Below are 20,682 nucleotides of genomic sequence, written 5' to 3' on the forward strand. Positions count from 1 at the left end.
TTTAGCTATTGAAAAATAGCAGATGTACAAGCTCGTAGCGCGCCACCGAGTGGCGCGCTACGAGCTTGTAGGTCTGCTATTTTGAAAAAATCGTGAAAATATTTATTTCAGAAAACTGGAGGATTTAGAAGATTTTTTTTTTTTAATTTTGAGGTCAGGCCTAAATGGGTTAATATTGGCTAGGCAAAGCCTCTGTCACCCCCGGCACCAGGATCTTTGCACCCCCCCCCCCCCCTCCATTTACCTCTGTTCAAAGTAGGATTTTCAATGCTCCATAACTCTGAATCTAAGTCTTAATTCAAATATCACTTATTTTTTCTTATTTTTTGGATAATCATCCCTACTAAAAAGTGTGCTGACCATATAAGAAGTTCCTCCCTGTCCCCAGTGAGCCCCTGGGGTCAAAAAACCCTTCGGTTTGGGCTTTGGGTGGCAAAGCCTTCATCCAATCAGGATGAGAGGGGCCGTCCTCCAATCATGATCGAATGGGGCGGGCCTTGGTGCACATGCTGTTTGTCTGTTCTACTTCCCCCACTGTAGAGCGTGTGTATGTGCACATCTTGTTACCGGGTGGACCGGGTATTTTTCCAAATCACCCAAATCACTGAATGCTCCTTTAACATTTCAGGCGAAAGATCAACAGCGTGAGCTAATGCTAATAATAGCCGATGGTTACAATGAAGGTCTCTGAAAAGTGAAAGTCTACCCCAAAACAAAGCCAGAGGTCTATGGAATGGATGGCATTCTGGCGCAGTACCTTGCTGAGCCACATGGTGGCAGACAAAGAGTTTTATTATTAGTTTTATTTATAGTTTTGCTCGTATTTTAGTCATCTGACTTTTTTTTATAGTTTACTCAATACCATACGATTTTAGTCAATGCTACAGGTGATTTTGTCGACTAAAATAGTGGTCCTTGATGGTGTTTTAATGCCTGGTTTATACTTTGTTGCATGCTGAAAATAGCAGATCTACAAGCTCACAGCTTAGCGTGTTGCAACGTGTTGAGAGCTTGTAGATCGGGTATTTTCAGAGGGCAGCGCTAGAGCGCAACCAAACATAAAACGTACTTGTCTTTTAGTTCTACTGGATCTCTTCTCCACTAGTCCCTCCCTAACATTAGTTGTTGACAAATTTGTCAAAAATATATTTAGTCTTTGTCGTCATAGCTTAGTTTTTATTTTATTTTTTATTTAGTCCGTGAAAAAAGGTAGTCGACGAACATTTTTCGTCGTAGTGTTAACCCATTTTGGGCGGGAACCCCTGTTGGTGTTTTAAGCATTATGTTCTACTTTAGCTATTGAAAAATAGCAGATCTACAAGCTCATAGCGCGCCACCGAGTGGCGCGCTATGAGCTTGTAGGTCTGCTATTTTTGAAAAGTCGTGAAAATGTGGCGCAAATCTTTGAATATATATTTCAGAGCGAACATTTTTAACTAATATATTGGCTTCTGGGGGGTCCCTGGAACAACATATTTTCAGATGGGGGGGTCTGCGGCCAAATACAGATAATTCTGCGGGTCCTTGACATGAAAAAGGTTGAGCACCACTGACATAGAAACATGGGTTTTTCAGAAAAATGTTAGGATTTAGAAGCCTTTTTTTTAATCGACCTCAGTCGAAATTGGGTTAACCCATTTTGGGCGGGAACCCCTTTTGGTGTTAGCATTATGTTATGCTTTAGCTATTGAAAAATAGCAGATCTACAAGCTCATAGCGCGCCACCGAGTGGCGCGCTACGAGCTTGTAGGTCTGCTATTTTTGAAAAATCGAAGAACGACTGACATGGAAACATGGGTTTTTCAGAAACATGTTAGGATTTAGAAGCCTTTTTTTAATCGACCTCAGTCGAAATTGGGTTAACCTAGGAAATCGATCGACGCTGGCTGACTGCTCTTTCCCCCTCCCATCACCACAGGTATCTGAAGTACACCTTAGACCAGTACGTGGAGATGGACTACACTGTGGTGTACTTCCACTACGGCCTCCGCAGCGGCAACAAGCCATCTCTCCGCTGGCTGCGGGAAGCCTACAACGAGTTTGACAGAAAGTTAGTCGCTTCACTCCAACTTTTATTGTCAATTAGAACTGCAACTATTGATTACATTTTTTCCCCCTTTTTTTACAAGCCTATTTAGTTTGATGAACTGTTGCACAGCTAAGGTCGATCCACTATTAACACATTTTGGGCGGGAACCCGTTTTGGTGTTTTAACTAAGCATTATGTTATACTTTAGCTATTGAAAAATAGCAGATCTACAAGCTCATAGCGCGCCACCGAGTGGCGCGCTACGAGCTTGTAGGTCTGCTATTTTTGAAAAATCGTGAAAATGCGGCACAAATCTTTGAATATATATTCTTTCAGAATTTTTTTTTATTTCGACGTCGGGCCTAAATGGGTTAACACATGAGAACTGAGAGGGTAGTAAATGGAAAGAGTGCAGTGCAAACAACGAACATAAACAACAGAATAAATCCAATATAATAAGACTACTACAGCAGAGCACATGTAAAATGCGGTAAATTATCAAATAAAGCAGTGACCAGGACCAGGGAATTGATCCCTTCCTGGCATACGGTTGTCGCATTTAACTATGGAATCGTGCATTTCCCGTCAGTGTGCGTGTTGGTTGGTTGGTTGGTCGGGGTGAGAGAGAACGTGACGTTACGCGACATCATCAGGGATTGGAGCACGTGCCATCACGTGACATCATCAGAAATGGAGATCCCTGCTGTCATCAGTATTAAGCCCATGGAGATCCCATTGGCCAGCAACTCTACATCTGACCTCAAACCCTTAGATCTCCATATATGGAGCTGACCTGTTCTGACATTCCATACTGTATGTTGATCCTTCCCCATCCATCCTTCGTCTTCGATGTCTCCCTTTTGACTGATACCTGTCCATTTCAACTCCAGACGGGCCTGCCCCAAAGTTATTAGTGCAGCCGCGCCCGGCAGCAGGCGAAAACTAGAGTTCTTAACACAATCAGTGCCGGAAGTCCTTCAAAATAGGAGCTCTATGGGGTGCCGGAAAGACATGGCCGCTTTTACTCGGAAACCCATGACCCGGAAACAATCCTCGTTTTAATTTATATGATATATGATCCAAAAAGCGTTCATATTTTGCGGGAGAGACGGATGAGGAGCAGAAATGAAGCGCCAGTATATCGATCCGTTCAACACCACGGAGAGCGCCCTGGATTAGGAGAGACGAGTCATTCTTTCCGCCGCGCTAACAGCTAAGTCAATGGTAAGCTAACAATTGCCTAGAGTGTACCATACGGTAGCCGAAAGGCGAACTGACAAAAAAAAATCAGCAATATTCTTATCTCGCCCCGTATCATTGAAGATGCACGTGTGGACGGAAACGGTTAACACCATGGAGTCCAGAGGGCCACATTGCATATTTCTGTCGTAGCAAAAAATAGCCCATCTACAAACTCAAAACGCGTTTTGAGCTTGTAGATCAGCTATTTTTGCATTTTTTGAATTGGAATCCTGAAAAGTAACCTTTTTTTAAGTTTTTATATAATTTCGAATGCATTTAGTTATAGTTAACTTTATGAACTAAATAGAAATACTCTGGACAAGCGGGTCATGTTTGCATGTTTGGAATTGTAACAGCCGGAATCAATAATGTGTCAGTATTCCGATGTTAACCTGCGGGCCACATAAAGTGATGGTGGGGGCCGCATGTGGCCCCTGGGCCGCCAGTTGCCCATGTATGCCCTAAGTGCTCCTGATGAGCAGGTTGGTGCCTTGCATGGTTCCCTCCGCCAAAATGGTTCTGAATTCTAACATGTAAATCTATAAATATAAGATGTCCTTCAACTGTGCATAGATGTCACTTCTTGACATTGTTGTACACCTGACCGTGTGCACGTCTTTGTCCCCGCAGATATAAGAAGAACCTCAAAGCTCTCTATGTGGTCCACCCAACCAACTTCATCAGAATTCTCTGGAACATATTCAAACCGTTCATAAGGTACAAACTACACCAAAAAGGATTTGATAATGTTTCAAAATAATATCCTTTTAATGAGAAATGTATCTAAAAATATATATTTCCATGGACAGGCATACAGATTATAGTAAGTAGCCTTGCCGAGCCATGAGGCCCATAGGGCAGGAGCCTATCTCCTGTTTCTGTAGCGTGAGGCAGCTTGATGTACAAGTACACCCCCTGGACATGACGCTAGTATGTCGCAGGGACTTACCCTCAATCCAACCCTTGATTCTGAGTGTCAAGCAGGGTGGCACTGGGTCCCATTTTTAGAGTCTTTGGTATGACCCGGCCAGGGATCGAACCCCGACCTCCCAGTCTCAGGGCGGACACTCTAACCACAAGGCCACTGAGCTGGCATACAGATTATACACCATATATATATTTCAAGTAAATGTTTTGGTCTTTGTGTTTTTTGGATCAATGTTATTGCATTAGAGGGACATGTACACATTGTAATCGTTTTCCTCACAGTCACAAGTTTGGCAAGAAGGTAACCTATGTGAACTACCTGGCTGAACTCCGAGACCACCTCAACTATGAACAACTCATCGTCCCTCCCGATGTAATCAGGTACTTCCTCTACCACTTTCAAAGGTTGCATTTGTGACGCGTTGTGAGCTTGTACTGCAGCTGTTTCCGCCAACGGTGTAGAGTAGATCACAAAGGCTGTGCAGGTAGATCACATGACATGCCCCTAAAGAATATTTCAATTAAATATATCAAAGACAATTCTTGGCATCTGTCAATTGAATTAAAGGAGACTTGATTGATTGACTGTCAGCTCAAATCCACAATGCAACATTTTGTTTTCAGTGTTGCTGTGCACAAACATCGGTAGCATTATAAATTAAATACAAAAAAACCCTACCTATTCCATTTCTCCCCCTCTATTTCCCATTCCAAGTGCATTTGTCTTATATGCAATGCCAGTGCCGCTATTCTAAAGCACCCTCAGGTACATATTTAAACTATTTTCAGGTGGGTAGATCTTGTCGAGTTGGTCATTTTGAAAGTAGCTCTCAAGTCAAAAAAGGGTGGGCACCCCTGGTGTAGAAGGAAAAGGAAGCGGGCCCGTCAGAAACGGAGAAACCGTAGGGTTAAATTAGTACCCTACCGCGCCAAACCCGGAATTCTCGTTTTTTAACAGCGATGTATTCTTTAATTCATGTTTTAATCCGATTGCATCGTTAGCTACTATTGCTAACCCAACAACATCTAGTGGGACAGTGGCCGCGGCCATTTTGAAGATGCGCGCGCATCCACTTCAATTCTAAGCCCTGCATTCAAAGGCCTGTATCTCAGAAACGACATTGAGTGGGCCGTTTCTGGTGAAAACAAGGGTTTTCAACGGGCTGTAGCCACCGCCGAGCGAGACGACAACAACAACAACCGGTCATGACACCACACATAGCAGTTTGTCATTGTAACATCCGGTTACGGATATTTGGCTCTTCAAAGTAAGTGTTACGCGCCATTAAACCATGGCGATACGCGGTCGAGGGATTCATTAATGGAGGCGGGAAATGGGTTAAGTGGTTAATACTGGTCAAAGGATTGTGAATGATTAAGTGAGATGTACTTCAATTAAGTTTAAAAAGTCCTCTGTACTTGCACCAGATTCGATACTCCAGTTTATAGTTTTTACTGAACAGGTAAACCGTTTGTCTACTGTATTTGCGTATGCAGATCATAAGCAGGTAGAGAATTGATTGATTGATTGATTGATTGAAATATTTATTAACAGTTTTAACAGAATTACAGTACATTTCAAGCACAAACTCAATACAAAGACTGTTAACTGTGAGTGGACGACCCAATCCACCATGTTCAATTCATCAAAACATTTAGAGACGTACAAATAGACACTTCTTCTATATAGTCAAAGAACAGAACAGGAATTCATCATAGAGGTAAAAATGGAAAAGAGACATATACAGTGAGGGGGGGGGGGGGGGGGGAGCGTTGGGGGATTCAGATTTTTACAGGGGCCAGTTTCGAATTGCAGCCGTCCGTAGGTGCCCTTTGAGAGCGGTTTTGAAGGAGTCAAGGGATTTGCATGTCTTAATGACTGTTGGTAGGGTGTTCCAATTGCTAAAAGCAATGCTAAAAAAAAGCATCTGATTATACTGTATGCTGACAAGCAGTGTAAACATATGGTAGCTGCTGCTGTATTTGGTCTTGTGGATTATTTGCCATCCAAGACTACAAAAGGTAACCTAATACCATGGAAAAATTCCAACCTTTTGGAGGGCTCGGCCGTCTGTCCATTTTATTGATATTTGCTCTAAAGCTGGCTTCCGCGGGCTTCTTGCTGTGAAACGCTAATGAATATGGACAATTTTCACACTGAGCTCTGTTTGTGGCCATTTTAATTATATATTGGGTGTTCCATAATGCATCCAATGTAGTTACTATTTAGTCACAACAAGCTATTGTTAATACTTTTCATTGATTCAATATAAAAACCACAGGCGGGAACACTTTCACTTAAAAAAAAGAGAGAAAAGAAATAGCACATCTACAGGCAATTTGACACATTGTGAGCTTGAAGATTGGCTATTTTTCGCTACATTAGCACGACACTTATGTATGATGAATGGGTAATTTTAATTTATACGCGAAACACATTTAAATCCTATAGAAATACAAGGTTTATGCCCGATAGTGACAATGTGCCAAACAATATGAGATGTAAGGATGTTTTAACCCTGTGTGTACTAGGGCATTAAGCAACTAGTCGACTAGTTTACTAGTCGACTAGTAAATCCACTAGTCGACCTTGTTGGTACTAGTTGATAAGAAAAAAGAGGAACAAATATTTTTTTATTTATTTTTTTTTGGGGGGGGGGGGTCCCAGATATAAATGGCATTAAATGGGGGTCAGTAGCCTATGCATGTCAAACTGGGCATCCTTTTCAAATGGGGTCCTGCCCTGAAAATGAATTTTCAGGGCAAGACCTCGACCTCACGCGTGCGGACTCGGCCCCCAGCCTGGTACCCTAGTCAAAATATGGCCCTCGAGGAAAATTAATTGGGGAACCCTGGTGTACACCCTGTGTCTGTGCTCCGCAGACATGACGAGAGGCTTCGGGCAACCCAGAAAAGCGGTCCACTTCCGCCAGTGAAGTCCCCCCCTCCACGCCCCCCACTGCCCACCCAGCAGTTTGGTGTGAGCCTGCAGTAGTAAGTATCGCTCGACCTCGTGACACACTTAAAGGAGAATTCCATGCCAGAAGGCTTTCTTACCTTTTATTTGTAGTTGTTACGTCCCCACCAAAGAGGTCCAGGTGTTATTTTGTGCAAAAGCGCATTATTGGCTATTTCCCCTACAATAAGCCCTCAATGAATGGCATTGAATTGCATGGGGCTATGGGGTGTTATGCTAATTCGCTTATTTCCATCACTCAGAAATCAATATTTTTTGTATATATCCTCTCTTCATAATGTAAATAGTATCCCGAGCGGCACACTTTACAACTTATTTCGAAGGAAATAAGCGAATTAGCACAAAAACCCAACCCCCCATTGAGGGCTTATATTAAAACAACAAAATAAATAACACCTGGACCTCTTTGTTGGCGACGTAACGACTACAAATAAAGGTAAGAAAGCCTTCTAGCATGGAATTCTCCTTTAAGGCACAATGCATCCAACGTTATTCAGAACTTTGACTGGGTCTCTTAGAACTTTGCACCCCCCAAGATGTTTGACTATCCGAGGAAAGCGAGGACACTGTGTGTGACTGGTCAGACGCTCAAGGGTGTGTGTGGTTTTTGTTTCCGCACTCAGCCTAACCCATTTTGGGCGGGAACCCCTTTTGGTGTTAGCATTATGTTATGCTTTAGCTTTGGAAAAATAGCAGATCTACAAGCTCATAGCGCGCCACCGAGTGGCGCGCTACGAGCTTGTAGGTCTGCTATTTTTGAAAAATCGAAGAACGACTGACATAGAAACATAGCTTTTTCAGAAAACTGTCAGGATGTAGAAGACATTTTTAGAATCTGATCTCAGGTCAGAATGGGTTAAAGGGCCTTTCAAACGGGAAGCGAGGAACGCAGGCGTTGTTGCCTGGATCAACGACAGGTCTCCTCCAGGTCTGCTCAAGAGGGGCGCGACAACGCAAGCGTAAAAAAAAAAAGCGGAAACGGTATCCAGGTCTGGTGAGTCGCGGGCGTGTGCACGAAACGAGCACGCGCGGAACAAATTCACGGGGGCCGCGCTCACGTAAATACGCTTGCGTTGTCGCACCGCGACTGCTCCCCAGTGCTCCGTGCAAAAACGCAGGTCTCATTGAAAATGAACTATAAGCGCGTTATATCGCTTCACGTTTGAAAGGCTCTTAAGGCATCATTCTGCCAGCATCGAAAGCGCTGATTTGTTTTGAAGAGTCGTTGGCTGAGGAGAGGTACTAGTCTCACCAGCCCACCTCCAGGAGGTAGTAACACCACTGGAATCCCTTTCTGAGTGACCATAGGCTGTACTGTTTGTTTATTGCACACGCAATGAGCACTAACTATGAGACCTAGCAGAACATGTCTGTCTGTCTGTCTGTGTGTCACGCTTGTAACACCACCCGCCCACCACCAGAGGGCACAGCTGTATCACACACAACACACACACACACACACACAAAAAACTTACAAAAAAAAAAAAAAAAAACTTAAACATAAAAAAACACACATACATACACACACTAAAAAAAACTTAACTTAAAAAAAATCTTAAAGTACGTAATTCTAATTGTTGTTATTGCAATTTACGAGCTGCGTTCGCTTCCCACGTTCGCGCGTCTTACTTGTGTATAGTATGTCACAAGAAATGGCAAAACCTCTGTATATCCGTGGCGAATTATGGCAAAACCTCTGTATATCCGTGGTGAATTATGGCAAAACCTCTGTATATCTGTGGCGAATTATGGCAAAACCTCTGTATATCCGTGGCGAATTATGGCAAAACCTCTGTATATCCGTGGCGAATTATGGCAAAACCTCTGTATATCCGTGGTGAATTATGGCAAAACCTCTGTATATCCGTGGTCGAATTATGGCAAAACCTCTGTATATCCGTGGTCGAATTATGGCAAAACCTCTGTATATCCGTGGTGAATTATGGCAAAACCTCTGTATATCCGTGGTGAATTATGGCAAAACCTCTGTATATCCGTGGCGAATCGGAGGGAGATTCAGGTATTAAAACCAGTGGGGGAAATAGTGCTCACATGTTATCCTTCAGCAACCGTTAATTAGGGGAAGTTCTCGATAAGCCTTTTGGCTTTTAACTTCTCCTGCACATTATTAATATGCATGAATTTATTTTTCCTGTTTTTAACCTTTTTTATGTGCGAATAAATAAAACCTAAAAAACCTAAAACAGTATCAATACTGCAATATAGAAATACTAAATAGAAAAGTATTGGCGTCAAAATGTACTTAAAGTAAAAGTACTCATTGTACAGTTTTCAAATGTATAAAATTATTTTGGAAGTGGCCAATCTACAAGCTCACAATCGTGACACATTTTGAGCTTGTAGATCGGCTATTTTCAAATGGCCGAAATGTATACATGGCTGAAGTGTATAATGTATGTTTTTAAATAAGAATCAAAATCTACTGAGTAAGTACAGTATTTGAATCAGGGATGTAGTGGACTAGAAGTAAAAGTGTAAAGTAATAAAAGCACACCTGTGTGAAGTGAGGGGCGCTCTTATCATCATACGTCATCACATTCTGGCCAATCACAATTTGCGTCCTCACTTTTGTCTTCAATGTTTGTGTTTACACAATGTTTGTGTTTTCACACAAACACTCAAAAACTAGTCATACTGTAGGAGTGTAGGCGGTGGTAGCGAAACAATGTTTGCGTTTTGTTTACACAAACCCTCAAAGCTGGACATAGGAGGGGCTAGCGCCCCTCAAAAATTCTCAAAGTACAGTACACCACTGATTAAAACCACCACGTCGAGCCCTGGGTTTACACGTCTTCAGTGGCTCGAGGTCGACGGAGCGAGTGTTGCCGGGCAGAGTCACTGAGCAGATTATTCTGTGTGGGAGGGAAGGGGTCTGGCGTTCACAAGTATTTATTGGCATTTGTTTGCATTCCTTTGGGCTCAAATGTAATGTTGTCTCGACAGCCTTTGTGAGAAGAACAAGGGAGCGATTATACCACTGGTGATATCTCAAACGGTGGCCTATCTCAAAGAAAAAGGTGAGTGTTGAATTCTGAAACAGTGACACAGCAGCCATTTTGCTCTTACTTGGAAAAGCACACCCATATGCTTATGGTGACAGCAGTGTAGTTCTCAAAGTGGGGTCCGGGGACCCCCAGGGGTCATTGAGGGGGTTCCAGGTGGTCCCCAGCAAAATGAGGAACAGTTTAAACACTTTACCCCTATCTTATACTTGGGCTATTTTTGAAACAATTGGAAAAAACATTGAAATTGTGACACATTTTCATGGGTCAAAATGTGGGAGTCACTGCCACACAATATTTTCAAATGCATATCAATTTAGGGGTCCTTGACAAGAACATGTTTGAGAACCAACATTTGGCAGTCCAACTCCTACTGGAGAACACGCAGTGTCCGTTTGCCTGATTTTCTTGTTTGACCTGCCATTCATTTCCTTTTCCAACTTCTTGTCAATTTTTTCTAAAGTCATATTTAAGTCTAGTTAAGTTTTCTCCCTTTCTTCCTTTCCTATCACATCTCTCCGCTCTGCTCCCTCCCCTCCCCTCCCCTCCCCTCCCCCTCCTAGGGCTGAAAACAGAGGGCATTTTCCGGAGGTCGGCACGTGTCCAGCTTATCAAGGACATCCAGAAACTCTATAACCTGGGTGAGCGAGCGGGGTCTCCCTCAGCCAGCAGCAGGGCTTTTTTTTTAATTTTATCTCCCTCTACCAGGAAACCAGGAGGATCAATAAAGCTCTGTGTCCAGCGACACAGATGCCATCAGACATAACCCCCCGCCAAATCCCCCTCCCCGCCCCTGCTGTCGCACACAACCCCTGCTGAGTTAGCCCATTTTGACCTGAGATCAGATTCTAAAAAATGTCTTCTACATCCTGACAGTTTTCTGAAAAAGCTATGTTTCTATGTCAGTCGTTCTTCGATTTTTCAAAAAATAGCAGACCTACAAACTTGTAGATCTGCTATTTTTCAATAGCTAAAGCATAACATAATGCTTACACCCAAAGGGGTTTCCCGCCCAAAATGAGTTAGGCGGTGTCTGTTTCAGTCGGCTTTCCACTTCATTAGACTTCCACCCACACTCGCAGAGATCACGTATAGCTCAGTCGTTCCTGGTCCCATGTCGAATCCACTGTGCTTTTATTCCTGCCTCGGGGCACAATTGACAACTCGCGGAAAACGTAGAAATCAATGGGCCTCATTTTCAATATTTCTCTCAATAGGGTATAGTAGACTACCCGGTATAGAGCAGCGGTTCTCAATCTTTGTTGAGCTGTGGACCGCTGGCATTATTTCGAACAAACTTGTAGATCAGCTATATTTGGCTCGCAACATTGCACACAATACATCAGGGGTGTCAAACTGGTGATCCGTGGGCCACATGCGGCCCAGGGAGAGGTCCAATGCGGCCCTCGAGATGATTTTCAAAAAAGGAAACGACGCTGCTACTCCCCCTCCCCCACCTGCCTGACTGATGTTGCAGTCATTTTGAAAGCCCTCAAGCCTAGTTATTTGACATAATTTGTAAACTTCTACATTTCCGTTCATTTCCATTGCTAATTTACTCAGTTTAGCCTACTATATTATTACTGCTAAACTATATTATCCCATTTTGGGCGGGAACTCCTTTTGGTGTTAGCATTGAAAAATAGCAGATCTACAAGTGGCACGCTACAAGCTTGTACTGTAGGTCTGCTATTTTTGAAAAATCGTGAAAATGTGATGTGGCACAAATCATTGAAGATATATTCTTTAACTCTTTGAGCGTTTCAAGGATTTCTATATAGTAGGTAGACTTCTCTATGGCCAGAATGGCGTTTTTGAATGATTTATTGAAAATTCTCTGTTGTGAATGTGTGACAACGAAAGACCTTCAGAGAAAGCTTGACTTGTCTGCTTACAGGAAAAAAATGAACTGAGTTGATAAAATGTTTAGTTCTTGTGTTGGAAGCCATTTAAAAGAGCCTGCATTTACACTGTTTCTGTTTCTAGGACAACCAAAAAAAGTTATGCCCGGTTGAAGTTTTATTTTCTAAATAACTTTTTTTCTGCTGGGCATACATAGCCATGCAATATCTCATTTTAAAGGGTGAGTTGTCTAGTTCAATTAAAATAAAATAAAAAGTTTCTCACATGTACCACTGTAGATATTTTGCCATCTATAAATAGCATGGTCAGTCATGATCAATCTGACCTATCCAGCTAAAAGTCCCCATAGCTCTGAAATTGGAACATCATATAAACTCAATTCTTTTTTGGGGTAAAATTAGACATTCTAACGCACATTTTGATATATACCATGTTTACATAGTCTTACCAGTACCTTGTCTATTCATGCATGTATCTCAAAAACCTGTTATGAAGAAACACAGTTTTGATAAAAAACACATCCAAGGACATTGTTTTGATATGACTTGGTGCCCATGATATGTATCAAAATATAGACTTGAATGTATACTGTATTATAAAAAAGAAATTGAGTTATTACCATCTACCGTTACAGAGTAAATCACAGTTGAAACTTGCTTAGTCATATACAATAAACCTCACAATAGTGAACAAAATAGTCATGACAGGTCTAACTCATTGTAAAAGCGTCTTTTATTTTTTACGACTACTAACATAATAAAATGATAAATATTACAGAAAATAAATAGGCCTACATACAAAACAGTTACTCCTCCCCTAGCTCTGATCCATAGCTCTAAATGCGCATTTAGAGCTATGGATCAGAGCTACTCCTCCCAAATGTCCCCAAACCCAGTCCTTGACGGTGTGTGTGTGTGTGAGTTAACCTGACTCCGCCATATGGGGCAGCAGAGTGTACACTGTGTTCCCCCCTCCTGCTCCCATCTGGGAACTCTCAGGCAGACTTGATGCCCGGCCACAAAACGGCCTGGCCAATCAGCAGCAGCTTCTAGCAACTTCTAGCAGCAGCTTCTAGCTTCTACTAGCTGCTGCTGATTGGCCAGGCCGTTTTGTGAGCAACTTCGCTTCTAGCTGCTGCTGATTGGCCAGGCCGTTTTGTGGCCGGGCATCAAGTCTGCCTGAGAGTTCCCAGATGGGAGCAGGAGGGGGGAACCCAGTGTACTCTCTGCTGCCCCATCTGGCGGAGTCAGGTTATGTGTGAGTAGGCTAAATAAAAAAAACACCCAAAAACTGCCCCCCCTGAAATGAATGAATGAATGAATCCGGTTCAGTGTCGGAGAACGCCATCGCAGTCTTGACTCTTCATCCTCCTCCTCCTCATCTGATGTCAGTTCTAAATATATAAAAAGAAATAAACATTTTAGCTGTAGTCAGTGCACGCTACTATTACATGGCGTTTTACCCGGCTGCTGGCGATCAATGATTTTATTGTGCAGTGTCTTTGTGGGCCGAGTCGTGGCATGACAAATACAAATAGATGCTTGTATAAGTAGTATCACGATAAAATAATATGGCAACGTTAGAATGAAACACCAATGAGTTATCGGTGGTAATGTAGCTAGCTGCCCAGGGTATATCCAGCACCATTGCGTCGCAATCATCCAGCAACATTGGTACTGGCTATTGCCCGGGCTTGTGGCCCGGCCAATAGCCAGTACCATTTGTGCAGTGTTTGTTAGCAACTACTACTAGCCAACAGCCAGTGGAATGTGGTGACGTGATGGTGCTGGATATACGCTGGGCAGCTACATTACACGCGATCACTCATTGGTGGTGTCATTCTAACGTCGCCATATTATTTTATCGTGATACTAATTATACAAACATCTATTTGTATGCCACGATGCCACGATTCGGCCCACAAAGACACAGTACAATACATTCATTTGATCAGATGTTTTTGTTAGCTACGTCGATCACCTATAGTACCGACCCTTGTTATATATTCTCCGACTATGCATGTCACGATGACTAAACCAGTTAGATCTATCCATATATGGTTCTACCACATCTATCTGATATCAGCACTAGGTCGGCTCGGGCCAAATATAGGGATCGTCTTACTAGACATGTCATATTAGGGCATTTTCGAATACAATAAAATTACCTTTTAGCGAAGGCATCAGCCTTGGTGGTAACTCCGGTGGGGAGAAGAAAAAACATTGCACACGTGTAATCCGCGAGGGTGGATGTTGCAGCCCGGCCAACGGTCTGGGACTGGAGAATGCCACTGGACACGGATGGATCATTTTTCAGATTGTTTTTTTTGCGGCGACTGCAAACCTGGCTGAAAAACTCTTCCTCCAGTGCCCACCTCGGAGGAGTCAACCAACCCCCCTGTTCACTGGGGGCTGGGCGTCAGTTTCCAATAGGAAAGCATACACGTGTGTCACGTGACACGGGAATTCTGGGAAATGTAGTTGATATTTATGCTCAATACTATATACAGAGGTGCGGACCGAATTAATATATTGGTATTAATAAAAAAAGAGAACTACGGAAAATCACGTACAGGGCAGAAAAGACTAATGCAAAACTCCACGTGTTTTCCAGTAGTAATCTGTCTAAGGGTTAAGAAGACTTTTTATTTATTTCGACGTCAGGCCTAAATGGGTTATGATGTGGTCCTAACTGGTGGAATAGAGTACCGGTAGACTCTGTGCATAACTCCATTTGTCTGGTTCGACAGCATATTTGAAGCGGAAACCCATATGCAGGTGCAGTGTTACCGGCTCAAAATCTGCTGTTGAGCCAATCAAAGGAAACCATGGGAAAATGAACCGGAACATAAAAGCAACCATGCCAGCTTCTGGGAACTAAAGTTACAATTACAGTATGCAGTAGATTAACCACGTTAAACCCCATATACAGACTAATTGGCCAGAGACCACCAGCGGTCTATACTAGGCCCCCTCCTTTTGCCCCTCTACATCTTCGGCGAAATTAGGCGATTTCCAAACTCACAGCGAGATTTAATGTGTCGATGGTCTTTTTTCACCAAATTTCTCCCCCAGAATAGAGACTCTAGGTTAGTGTTTCCCAAACACTGACACAGGTTTCATGGGTTGCGAGTAAAATATTTCCTTTGTCTCCACCAGGCCGAAGGCATGGGGAGAGATTATGTTTTGCACTCCGTCCGTCCGTTATCAGCTAATCTCCGGCACCGTTGGCCCGATCCATGCCAAACTGTGCACACGCACTCCCTGGATGCCAACGACGAACCTCTGCCCCAAATATTCCTCAACGGCCTGTTATAGCGCCACCATGAGGCCGATTTAGGCAAAACACATTTCTGTAGATAACTCGTACACATTTTATCCATACATCACACAATTCGGTATACACTATCTCCATAGTCATGTGATCAACACGGATCTGCACAATTTCCCATCTTCCATCCTGATTGGCTAAGATTGGCTTCCAAAGCTCACATGATTGGTCCGTTTCGAACAAAATGCCACAAATCACAAACGGTGTCCAATTTCCATGAAATTATACACACACATTTCCATTTCCCAAATCAGCCTCACGGTGGCGCTATAACAGGCCAATTCCTGTTTTTACCTATAACTGCATCGATCTGTATACAACTTATGTATGCGCACTCCCTAGAGGCCATGGAAAAACATTTTCCCTGCATCCCTCCACATCTGCCAGTTATAGCGCCACCATGAGGCCGATTTCTGCAAAACACATTGTTTATGTTAGTCGCACAGATTTCATCCAAATCTCACGCAAATCAGTACACATGATCTCTGTAGTCATGTGATCAAGACGAGCCTGTTGGATTTCTCAGATTCTACACTGATTAGCTAAGATTGACTTCCAAAGTTTTCAGGAGTAGCCTGGAGTGTCCTGCTCATCCAGAATTATATCCTCAGAGATGCTATGAGTGATCTGGCTCTGCATTTCCTCAACAAAATGACGAAAATTGTTGCAAGAAACAAACGAACAAAAAAACATGTTTATATTATTTCTCTTCAATTTCCCCCCCCCCCCCCCCCCCCCCCAAATAAAAGAGATTTTAGAGAATTGCATGAATACAATAACAATTCCATAAACAAATAAATAATAATACATTTAAAAAAAAGTTGAAGAAGTAGTGAAAATGGCAGATCTACAATGCACGCGTTGTGAACTGGTGGATCGGCTATTTTCACTGGTTTTGGGTCTGTTGGAGAGACAACAACTTATATTAGTGTTTTGGGTTGCTAGGCCGTATGTAATGTCATTAACGGAGTGTTTTATGTTGCCATTGCAGGGAAGCCGGTGAGCTTCGAGCAGTACGGTGACGTCCACGTGGCCGCTGTCATTCTGAAGACCTTCCTCAGGGAGCTGTCTGAACCGCTGCTCACCTTCGCCGTGTACCACCACGTGCTGGAGATAGTCCGTAAGTACTGCTACTGGAGGGAGCACAATGGGAGAAATCATCCGTCAAGGGCATCTGACAGAAATACGGGAAGCCTCGCCCCCCCCACCCCTCCCCTGCTGGGCGGGGTAGGGGCGTTGTTATATTATAATGCAGACCGAATGCCCCATCTCAGCACCATGCAGCCTCAGTGGCTTGCCTCGCTAATCATTAGCCCATTTTGACCCGAGATCAGATTCTAAAAATGTCTTCTACATCCTGACAGTTTTCTGAAAAAGCTATGTTTCTATGTCAGTCGTTCTTCGATTTTTCAAAAATAGCAGACCTACAAGCTCGTAGCGTGCCACTCGGTGGCGCGCTATGAGCTTGTAGATCTGCTATTTTTCAATAGCTAAAGCATAACATAATGCTAACACCAAAAGGGGTTCCTGCCCAAAATGGGTTAGACTCCCAACCCACACCTCCTGGTATCGAATCCCGTTTGCGGCACTATTTCTGTGCCAACCACAAACAACCTTTTTTGCAGATAATGTAATGTTTTAGACCGCGATGGAGTCTGACATACGTGGCCGGTTAACCTTAGGTATAGGTTAGGGTTAGGAGTAGGATTAGTAATGTCCGACATATACGTGGCCACTCAAAGTGACTACTGACTACTTTTACATTATTTGTTTATTTAGATGGGGACATTGCATACTAACTCCTTCCTCGCCACAGCCCCATCTAGTGGTTGAGCGTAGAATGCCACGGACCGTAAGGGACAATGCTCATTAATCAACACGTCAGTTTTCACATCCATGTTTTGTAAATGGGCCAGAGTTAGCCATATGCTAATTTCCATCTGTAGTCCCTGAGCAGGCTATTAAAAAAGGTTTATAAAACTATCCAAATACAATACAATACAATAACAATAAACATGGTACAGAACAACCACCGAGTGATGTGAGAGTGATGAGAGACTCCAGTGATAAATATAGTATAATTACTCAACAACACACCCAAGTTTCAAAGGTTTTGTCAGACTAAAAAACTGTGGGTGAAATCACTGTGATAATTAAGAGTCGGATCACAAAACGCAAAGCTCTTGAGAAGTGATGTAGAAAAGCATATCAGGACAGTCTTAGCATCTTCTTCTCAGCTGGTTCTGATCCATGGGGAGATTAACCCATTTAGGCCTGACGTCATTTTTACGATTTTTCAAAAATAGCAGACCTACAAGTTCATAGCGCGCCACTCGATGGCGCGCTATGAGCTTGTAGATCTGCTATTTTTCAATAGTTACAGTATAACAGAATGCTTGAAACACCAAAAGGGGTTCCCGCCCAAAATGGGTTTAAGTCTGGCTCATTTCCCAGGCTTATGGATGTTCTTGGGCCGAATGACCATGGTTCATTGGTTATAATGGAAAACCACACAATTGTACCAAAAATGTATCGTCGCATTACGACGGACTTCTCCCTTGGAGTCGTTTTTTGTGCAGTGTCCAGATGGATAATGTGTGGAGAGAGGGGAAGTGTATGTATGGTACACCTAATGAAGATCAGTGAACATGGAACTGTTCAGCCACAGCCTGGTCCTCCACCCGTGGAGGTGAATATTAACCCATTTTGACCTGAGATCAGATTCTAAAAATGTCTTCTATATCCTGACAGTTTTCTGAAAAAGCTACGTTTCTATGTCGGTCGTTCTTCGATTTTTCGAAAATAGCAGACCTACAAGCTCGTAGCGCGCCACTCGGTGGCGCGCTATGAGCTTGTAGATCTGCGATTTTTCGAAAATAGCAGACCTACAAGCTCATAGCGCGCCACTCGGTGGCGCGCTATGAGCTTGTAGATCTTCTATTTTTCAATAGCTAAAGCATGACATAATGCTAACACCAAAAGGGGTTCCCGCCCAAAATGGGTTAAGAGTCCGACCATTGTCCGATTTTTCAGATCGATCCCGATGTCCTCCTAGCCCACGATTACCGATAGTGTGTCAAAAAGTACAACATATAAATGATCAATTAGAAAAAATTCCAATTTTTAAATGGAAAATTCAACAATGGCTGATCTACAAGCGCAATGCGACACATTGAACTTGTAGATCTACCGTTTCTGAAACGTGTTTGGAAAATGTTCACTTGCTATAATGGCATGCCGCCGGTTGGAAAGATTTGGACACATCGGCTGCTTATAATTGACACCGACATGTCAAATAATGGCTGATATATCGACCTGGCTCTAGTGAGTACAGGGAGCCAAGAGTCAACGATGGCAGGCTAGTGGAATCTTAAGAGTATATATGAATAGAGACGGCACCCGGATGAAACCCTGAGGCGAAATGGACATAGTGGCCGAATTTGATATTGCAGCGTGGGCCCAAACACATGAACGCGCTGGTCGCGTTGACTATCATTGTGCACGTTCACGATGACACGTGAACGCTGAATGCCTGCAATGATAGTCAGCGGCAGCGCGTTCCATGTGTTTGGGCCCAATCCATCCCAGAATGCACTCTGTTCCTACCCAGAATGCATAGTGAAATCGCCTCATGCGCTTTTGAGCAACTTAATGCAAGTGGATGGGAGGAGAACTCGGGTGCCGTCTCTATTCATATATACTCTAAGAGTGGAATACAATACAAGCCCTGCAGGACACCAAGCCCATGCATCTTAGAAATAGCCACAGCTCTGTCACCTCATAGCCTCCGAAAGCTGCGGTATAAGTGACCTTGTTTGACTTGTGCTCGGACGTTATTTGCAGGTGCGTGGAATTGCACTTTAGCCACACTGTTCTCACACCAGGCACGCACTCTGAGCAGCATGTCGCTGACCTTGCCACCGCAACCAATCGGATGCACCGCCACATGCTGTGGTGACGGGCGGCTTGCAAATGGCAGTGCCGAAGATGGATTCACTTTCGAGAGTGCCTTTGATGAAAATAAATAAACTCCTATTGCTACACGAAGTTATGTTTAGAGGAAATGGAATGTTGTTTGTTTTTTTTCCTCCTCGGGCTTTCCAATAATGCAACTCTGCGCTTTGTAAGGCTACTGTTTGGATTAACCCATTTTGGGTGCGAACCCCTTTTGGTGTTTTAACTAAGCATTATGTTATACTTTAGCTATTGAAAAATAGCAGATCTACAAGCTCATAGCGCGCCACCGAGTGGCGCGCTACGAGCTTGTAGGTCTGCTATTTTTGAAAAATCGTGAAAATGCGGCACAGATCTTTGAATATATATTCTTTCAGAAGACTTTTTATTTTATTTCGACATCAGGCCTAAATAGGTTAAGAATAAAGTACTTGACGACTCTCTTTCTGTAAGAGTGGATGACGTGCTTTACCACCGTCTAATAGTATCTGTTGTATAGCCAAAATGCACAAACCATTGCTGAGATAATGTCTTGTGTGTCCATGAGGTTTTATCAGGCTATAAAACTGTGAAATGACATGCATACCTAACCTCGGATGTGATTCACGGCTTTAAAGAAAGAAGTCATATGTTCTTTCTGTTGTTAACCCATTTTGGCCTGACCTCGAAATTTAAAAAAAAGTCTTCTAAATCCTCCAGTTTTCTGAAATAAATATTTTCACGATTTTTCAAAAATAGCAGACCTACAAGCTCGTAGCGCGCCACTCGGTGGCGCGCTATGAGCTTGTAGATCTGCTATTTTTCAATAGCTACATTTAATTATAACATTTAAAACACCAAAAGGGGTTCCCGCCCAAAATGGGTTAAATGGAAATTCCATAATAAAACATTTAACTACACATAAAGTACTCTGACCAAAACACTATATATTATATTTGGCGGTGATTTTGTTTATTGCTCGAGTAGGATTTTACTAATTGCCCTGAATTTATGAGCCTTACTTTCAAGTGGTAATCATATTTTCAGAGTAGGCTAGCCGCCTCCCCCTTTTTCCCCTCACTGTATATGTTTCTTTTCCCTTTTTACCTCCTTTATGATGAATTCCTGTTCTGTTCTTTGACTATATAGAAGTGTCTATCTGTACGTCTCTAAATGTTTTGATGAATTGGTGTAATGCTTAATTGGGTCGTCCACTCACAGTCAACAGTCTTTGTATTGAGTTTGTGCTTGAAATGTACTGTAATTCTGCAAACTGTTAATACATATTTCAATCAATCAATCAACATCCTAACTGTATGCTATCACAAATAACATTGTGACAGGTTGTCTGAACATTT

General features: G+C 42.9%; 1 protein-coding gene across 2 annotated transcripts in view; it reads left to right on the forward strand.

Moving 5' to 3' along the window:
- Positions 1-1,924: 1,924 nt before the first annotated feature.
- Positions 1,925-20,682, forward strand: part of LOC306916683 (rho GTPase-activating protein 8-like) — a 28,643-nt gene continuing 9,885 nt past the window's right edge. For both annotated transcript variants that reach the window (XR_013789014.1, XM_079494677.1), the window contains exons 1-7: positions 1,925-2,050; positions 3,902-3,988; positions 4,481-4,579; positions 7,082-7,192; positions 10,140-10,213; positions 10,762-10,839; positions 16,383-16,511. Coding sequence is in view for 1 of the 2 variants with exons in the window: in XM_079494677.1 (XP_079350803.1) it covers positions 1,953-2,050; positions 3,902-3,988; positions 4,481-4,579; positions 7,082-7,192; positions 10,140-10,213; positions 10,762-10,839; positions 16,383-16,511 (676 nt within the window). In the remaining variant the exon portion in view is untranslated. The remainder of the gene's footprint in view (positions 2,051-3,901; positions 3,989-4,480; positions 4,580-7,081; positions 7,193-10,139; positions 10,214-10,761; positions 10,840-16,382; positions 16,512-20,682) is intronic.

This window comes from Electrona antarctica, assembly GCF_951216825.1.
Source record: "Electrona antarctica genome assembly, chromosome: 23".
Classification (NCBI taxonomy): domain Eukaryota; kingdom Metazoa; phylum Chordata; class Actinopteri; order Myctophiformes; family Myctophidae; genus Electrona; species Electrona antarctica.